Here is a 7745-nt window from a genome sequence, read left to right as displayed (position 1 = left end):
GAAAACCCAAATTGATATGGAACATGACGTTTCAATTTGCACCGAGAGAGACAAATGCCGGTGAAAATAGGCGGCTCATCTTTCTTAAGTATGTACAATCACTGTGCAAAGTTTCAATCAAAATTCAGATTTTCAATCATTTTACGTACAAACACAAGCATCATGTGCATAAACAGAGTCTAAACAGTGCATTTACAGCAATCAAAACTGTCACGTGCGTTATCAGTCCTACATCTGTGGCCACTCCACATTTTTGTATTTTTCTTCGAGAGCTGCTTTTAGTTCCTGTGAGTGAGCTGTATCCCTCGTCTCTACAACACACTTCACCTGCAAAATCATTTTTTAAACTTTGATATACAGTTTGCCAAGTATAAATTTATTATATATATATTTTTGTTTATATATAAAACATGAAACAAATTTTGTGAAAGATCAAAACAAAACTTAATACATTATAAATTTTTACCTCGTCGCTCGGGGTATTGCAGTATTTAGAGCGTCTGCTCTAGAGTCGGGAAGTAAGGAGTTGATCCTTACCTCACGGGTTCGAATCCACTCTGTGTTGTGGACGACCGGTCATTAATCGGATGAGACCGTATAAACTGAGGTCATGTTTCGCACTAGGTGCTGGCACGAAGAAGATCCCTTACTGCTCAAAGGCAGTAAATACCGAGCACATGTCAAAATTTGATGCTCTCCACCGGCAAGTGGTGGCGTCTCCATATGAGTGAAAAATTCTCAAAGGGACGTTAAACAAGCAGACCAAAAACAAAAGAAACATAACATACATTTTTGACTTCTGTGTGAAATTACCCTCGTCCCGTAAAAGTAAAGCTGAGGGCAATATACTTAAGCCTTATCTTAATTACCTGTACTGAAAATACATCTGATTTCAGCCATGCTCTTTCATGAAATATGTCATGGATGCTGCAAATAAATAAGAATATGGGAAATTATATCAAATTTTCCTGATAATAGATGACTTGGGATAACTCAGATATAGATTATATAACTGATTTCAAACACTGTAAAAATTCTGACACTCCCTTGCTTTATATATTATATCTTATTCCATTCACAGTACATAAATGACTTAATGGCAGTTTGTATATTTACCCGACTCCTAGGTCTGACAATAGATTGATTAGATAAGTTATCCCTCCAGGACGGTCTGTCACAGTCACCTTAAATCTAACAAAACGTCCATCAGAAGCCAGCCCACGTTCTATCACACGACCCAGGACTGGAGTGTCAATGTTTCCACCACACAGTACCACGACCACCCTATTTGATGTAATTGAAGTATTCACTTAACCATTGTAAGATATATTCATCTATATATTTAGCTAGTCCAAATTTTGGGCATATACTTTCAAATGATTAATTCTGCATTTGAATACCACTGCATACAAAATATCAATTAAAAAAAATAATACAGTGACTGTAAATCAGCTATAATTCGCGACAACTTTTAATCGCAATACTTCAGCTCGGAATCTATCAACGACGACTAATTTTCTTGACTTAGGTAATATTCTACATAAATACACAATGAAAGAGACAATTGCGAGAAACGATAGAGACACGCAAAATCGCGAAATTCGTAGATGTTTGTCATGCGATATTAAAAACTGGTTTTCAGCAACACTTTTTAAAATTATTTTAATGATCAGACTTTTTATCAGCCAGTTCCGGAAGTAACCCCTCTATAATGGCGGCCAATCCTGCAGCACCTGCTCCTTCAACAATAGCTTTCTCGATCTCAATCAGACGCAGAATTGCTAGATCTATATTCTCCTCCCTAGAAATTAAATTTAATTTACTCTTTTAAAATCTATCTGATATTATTTCTAGTAGTTTTAGTCATTTTAGTTTAAGATTAAAATCTTATATGTATACTTACTTAACTGTAATCATTTTATCAATCAATTCATTGGCTGTTGCAAATGCATTCACTCCAACTGTTGGCACAGCTAAACCTTATAACAATGATCTGGTCAGTGATTTTATAGTGCAAAGCAATTAAGGCTTCTGTTAATTGTATGAAATTGATCATAATAAAATTGATAATTGATAATTTTTTAATGAAATAAGCAACATCACGAACTTCTTACCATCAGCGATAGAGGAGATTACTTCAACTTTTGTTGGTTTTCCTTTCTCTCTTGCTTTTGAGAAACTGGGACATCTCTCCGCTTCGACACCCTAAATAATTGCCAATACTATAATTTGATGTAAATTCTTTCATCTCACATCAGTCACAATTTTTGTGTCAATTTAAATGGAAAACAAATTGCATCCCATCTTGTTCTTATCTATAGTATTATCTATCTTAGTATAATATAGTTTAGTATAGTACAGTATAGTACATTATATACAGTATAGTACAGTAAAGTACAGTATAGTACAGTACAGAACAATACAGTACAGTATAGTACAGTACAGTATAGTACAGAACAGTACAGTATAGTACAGTACAGTATAGTATAGTACTATACAGTATAGTATAGTACTGTACAGTACAGTACAGTATAGTAAAGTTGATTAAATGGCATCCATACAATAATCTGGACGTCTGGTTTGAGGTGCTTCAAAGCCACTGCAGCCCCCGCAATCAGTCCTCCCCCGCCAACAGGTATAACGACCGCCTCCAAATCAGGGACTTGTTTCACGATCTCCAACGCCATTGTTCCCTGTCCGGCTATGATATGAGGATGGTCATAGCTAGTTAAAACAAGAGATGCGTAAGATGTACACAAGCTAGCGAACAATGAAAATTTAATTTAGGATTATTATTTTTATCGATCTTTTACTTATGCATTATTATTATTTTTTTTATTATTATTATTACTATAATTAATTGAAAAATTCAATATTATGAACCATACCCATTTATGTAAACTAATCCCTTTTCCTCACCAAGTTTCTGTGCATACCTTTTTGACTGAGAGAAAACAAAAAATGAAATAAGTGCCAATTTTTTTGGGGATAAAGTGCCAAATTAGTGCGGCAAATCCAAGAACAATTTATATCCTAAAATACAAATTTTTAAATGAAATGAAATCACTGATGTAAATACAATGCTAATTACATGCTAACTCTATTGAAGCGACATTTTTTCCTGGCCTTAAGATCATAAATTGAGAACAAACTTATTTCAAAACTTTGAAAATTAATATCTCTGGTTTTTATTATATACATATATGTTTTTAGATTTCCAGGTTTGGATTATTTCTAAATATAGACACATGATGCAAATCTTGTTAGATTATCAGGATTATTTCAAAAGAAACATTAGTTTGAAATTTTGGCTTAAGTCTGTTCTCCTCTTATGGTCTTAGGACCTGTGTCCGCTTTTTTTATCTAGTATGTTTTTCCTTTCTTTTTCTTGAACCAATCAGCAGAAAACATCACTGAAAGCTACTTTAAATTACATTTTTATTTGTAATAAGATAGGGGAATACCAAATCATGAAACACCATCTATATTGCTTTGTGTTGTTTAAAATCCTGATTAATAACAGGTACATCCTAGTTAGTTAAACTGGATGAAGAAGTCTTATAAATGTAAGTATGTACATGTATTTGATGCATACATTTCCAGTGTTATTTTATTGTAAATAGTACATACAGGTTAAGAATTAAAATCACTATGACTTTAAGTAATAATCAATGACCCTAAAATTTATCCAAACAAAACGCCTTTAGCTAAGAGTAAACAAGAATTGAACGAAGAATCGTAATACTTTCATTTATCGAGATGTTAAAAAAGAAAATGAGTAGAGAACTTCTTTCCTGCAGGTTGGTTTGATAGTTTGAAATTTAAAACAAAACAGAAATTCATCTTATAACTTTCTAGATCAAATATATAACATCGGACAAAGTACATCTAGAGTTTGCATATATTGATGGTGATGGAACGTTTTTGTACGAACACTGGTGCCCATTTTTATAATCGACATTATTTTGCTCACTCCTCCATGGCACCTGGTCCCACCTCTGAGATTTAGTCCGTGTTTGTTCTGTCCTAGTTTGAATTGGCTTATGAGCTTGAATACTGTTCGTTATCTCCATATTTCAGATACAGTAATGAACGTGGATCATTTTTCGTCGTCGAAAAATAACACCTGGACTTTTTTTTTCATCGGTCTTTCTAACATCTAATAATATGTACATTAAAGGATGATTAATAAACCAGTTATAAATGTTGTTTCCTTATCAATCTTATTCAGTTCAATGAATTATTCATCCTCAGATTTTGGATTTGAAGAACACAATCAACTATAGTTTAAGGACTTTATTGGCAAGTATAAATGAAGTCTTGTAAAGAAGCAAAGCAAAGCAAAGGAAGTTCTCCATATACAGTTTATGATACTTTAGATCTACATTCTCATGACGTCTATAAAATGTGTAAAATGATAAATGTGAAGTGCCGGAAAAAATATAATAGCATATATTCAAAACAAAACTGACAACCAAATTTCATTTTATTTCGTAGGACTGCATTCAGTCAGAAACTCTTAAGAGTTGCTTTAAATTATACTTCAAACACTCCCATGCTAGGAAGCACTTCTTGTAATCTCTAAAAGTCAATTCAACAAATAAATATCTGATGAAGTATAAAAAAGTATGGAAGTAATAACATCAATTAATCATGATATATAACCATTTCTAAACTTTTTCATTTTTAATTTTCCTTTGTAACATCAATAAGGAATTATTATTTGCAAATGACAGCAACAACAACATAATAAGATCCTATCCTTCCGGATAGTGACATAGATTGCCACCGTTTCCTCACAACTTTCAGATTCTATTAAGTGTTAACTGACCTCTGAAATATCATGGCCTTCAATTCTGACCGTAGCTTTGTAACGTTTGCATGCTTGTACTTTCATCATTGGTGCGATGGTTGGCATGATCACGGTCACTGGGATGTTCAAACAATAGCCATGGTAGGCCAGAGCCAAGGCATGGTTACCGGCACTGGCCGCTATAACTCCTTTCTTCTGCTGCTCCTGTGGTATATAGTAAAACAGAGTTAGAGCAAATAGGCCTATAATGAGATTACAGCAAACAAGAGATGTACATTCCCTCTTAGTTTTAAATCCTTTTGGAAACTAAACCGATAAAATTTTTATACATGTAACGAATCCTTTGCACATCATGATTTACTGCAAATAAGTTTGTCCAAAAAAACAATTAACAAATAAAAAATGAATAACTAAAAAAAAGAGAACAAAACATTTACTTGTAGAAAATTGAAAATAAAAATGTTTAACAATATTTGCAGTAATTTAATTTAACATTTATGTATTATACTGCAGTCCATTTTAAGAGTTTTTATTTATAAAACACAAATGAATATAAATTAATATGTCATTTGCACTTCATAGATCGTGCAAAGGGAAACTATCTTTATCTAAACATTGCATAGATATGCAAGAAAATGTTGCTTTACTTCAGTTAGCTTCATAAGAGAATATCTTGCTCCTCTTTCTTTGAAACTAAAACAGAAAAAAAATGATCTGAATATTGAAATAAATTATCAGAACATCCTTAAAGAAAATTCTCGTATTCATAATAAAGTCTGAAATTGCAATGTGAGTATCAAAATATAAGTGTACAGTGCAAGTGCACTAAAAACAGAGTTTACCTCCCTGTACGCTGTTGAAATTCCTTCTTGAAGTAAACTTCTTTCAAATTCAGTATTTCAGACATTCTAGATTTCTAAAAAATATATATAAAAAAATTGGTTATATGCCAAAGTATTAGATGATTAAGATATTATACTTCCTTCAGAAGTAGAAGATAAATATCCTTTGAAGCATTTTTCTTAATTTTCAGACCTGAAAGCAATAATATATCGAAAGAATGCACAATAGATAAAAAATATACATATTTGAAATAGAATACGAACCATAAATATGCAAACAAAATATTGCCACACACACACACAGAGAGAGAGAGAGAGAGAGAGAGAGAGAGAGAGAGAGAGAGAGAGAGAGAGAGAGAGAAATCAATGAAACAGTAGAGCTTTGTTAATCCAGACACCTCATCTTTGGGAAACGGAAGATTTGTTTTCCATTTATAGAAAAGAAAGAAATGTGTTTGGGTGAACGAAGCTCGACTGTATATAGAATAGGATAGGTATGTCTTACAACACAAGGGCTCAGGAGGTCATCTTTAATTATAGCTGAAGCTGCCTCGACTTCCTTGAACGTTACTTTTTTGGGGTTGTCTGGGTCACAGAAAGGGTCTAAAATTTCCTGATCCATCGTTTGATATTTTACCCTTTGAATCACTCCAAGCTTTCTACTCTGATTTCTAAAAATTAAAGAAAAATTAAAGTTAAAAAAAAATTAAAATTAAAGAACGCAGGTAGGTTAAGGCTTTCCATAGAATATCAGAGTGCACTCTGTGCCTTCACTTCTCGGAACTACCAAAATATGACGTCATATGGAAAATGACGTCAAGTCACTTCCAACTTGAGTTGTTATGACGGGGAGAGTGTCATGAACTTTACACTTTATTTCAAACTGCATGTAAAATGCTAGATAGCTATTGCAAAATCTACTGGTCGTTAAAGGTTTTTTAAGTCTTATATGTCAGAATATTTTAAAAATACATCGTTTACGTAACCTTGGTTGAAATTCAGCATGTGCAAAATGCTTACGAAAAATATACTTTTGAAATGTACTCTGTTTTATACCCGTGGTTGGAGGTAGAATTTATTTTGTATGTATAAATGAGTCTGGCGCATGTGAATAATGAAGATTAATCTGAGTTTTCTTGGGGAAATCTGTAAGAAGAGGTTGTTCTTTAACCGAATCTTGCTTGGGAAAAATGTGTGATGGCTTTGTTTTAATACAGATTACGATATTGTGTGGAATATACCCACAAATTTGTAGGTAAGTTGAATTTCTCACGAAATATTTTGTACCCAAGTAAAACGATGACTTTTCCCAAGCACATTTCGGATACAAAGGATACGATGAGTATATTTATGATACAAAATGTTAATAATTATTGTCTTAATCAGCTGCGCCGAAGCGATTTATGTGAAACACTTCTAAAAATTGTAAATGACCGTCAAGTGATCAACAAAGTCATAAGATGTCATAACAAATATGTTTATATATAGCCGAGGGAACCCTCTATATAAATTGAAACTACTAAAGTACAGTAATTATAAATTAAAACCAAAACCGACCTCGCAATGCAATATTATGCTTTGAGCGCATTTGAAAGCTTCGGGAAGCCTTAACATGCTGCGAAAATAGTACTTTTGAGGAGGAAATATTACTATGGGTGTAAAATTTCGTTGCTTTTTATATGTTCAAATTTGCCGCTCAATAATCCAACCATAGTATCGGAAGTTACGGAAGTGATGGGAAGCGAGGGGAGGTAAAAACTGATGCATAGGCTCGCAGCCCTGTTATTTGTTTGTTTACATGTGGTAAGATCGAATTATTGTTTGAAGTTAAAAGGTACATTAAATTTTATTAAATCTGGAATTTTCCATGAATCCCGAGGACTGGAAATGAGAGGATTGTATGGATACAGAGGATTCGGAACCCGATGATTCAGCTGGTTGTCAGGGGTGTGTGTCCCCATACCAAACCAGGTTATAGAGAAATAATTTGTGTTCCTTTTTGGATATTAACCAATCAGAGGCTAGAATACAAACAAAATTAAATTATTAGGAATTATCTATATTGTTGTAATATAGAAATTTAACGTATA

At 33.0% G+C, this 7745-nt stretch overlaps 1 protein-coding gene across 1 annotated transcript; it reads right to left on the bottom strand.

Moving 5' to 3' along the window:
• Positions 1–204: 204 nt before the first annotated feature.
• On the bottom strand, positions 205–6309 carry LOC133176370 (L-threonine ammonia-lyase-like). The gene is made up of 12 exons (XM_061311495.1): positions 6161–6309; positions 5656–5729; positions 5461–5506; positions 4832–5017; positions 2889–2944; positions 2562–2724; positions 2115–2205; positions 1904–1979; positions 1676–1801; positions 1117–1284; positions 870–927; positions 205–327 (listed from the first exon to the last, which is right to left on the bottom strand). The coding sequence occupies exons 1-12, from the start codon at positions 6275–6277 to the stop codon at positions 229–231; spliced, it is 1260 nt and encodes a 419-aa protein (XP_061167479.1). The 5' UTR covers positions 6278–6309; the 3' UTR covers positions 205–228.
• Between the last annotated feature and the right edge of the window lie 1436 nt (positions 6310–7745).

This window comes from Saccostrea echinata, unplaced genomic scaffold (genome assembly GCF_033153115.1).
Source record: "Saccostrea echinata isolate AGI-Se365-2 ecotype Australia unplaced genomic scaffold, CSIRO_AGI_Sech_v1 ptg000075l, whole genome shotgun sequence".
Taxonomy (NCBI): Eukaryota; Metazoa; Mollusca; class Bivalvia; order Ostreida; family Ostreidae; genus Saccostrea; species Saccostrea echinata.
Note: the sequence above shows the minus strand (reverse complement) of the source record. Positions and strands in the feature narration are given on the sequence as shown.

Coding starts and splice junctions, on each gene's coding strand:
- LOC133176370 (XM_061311495.1), bottom strand. CDS start 6,277: ATGGATCAGGAAATTTTAGACCCTTTCTGTGACCCAGACAACCCCAAA. Junction 5,730..6,160: donor ACCTCCTGAGCCCTTGTGTT/GTAAGACATACC, acceptor TATATTTTTTAG/AAATCTAGAATGTCTGAAAT. Junction 1,285..1,675: donor CCGGAACTGGCTGATAAAAA/GTCTGATCATTA, acceptor TACATCAAATAG/GGTGGTCGTGGTACTGTGTG.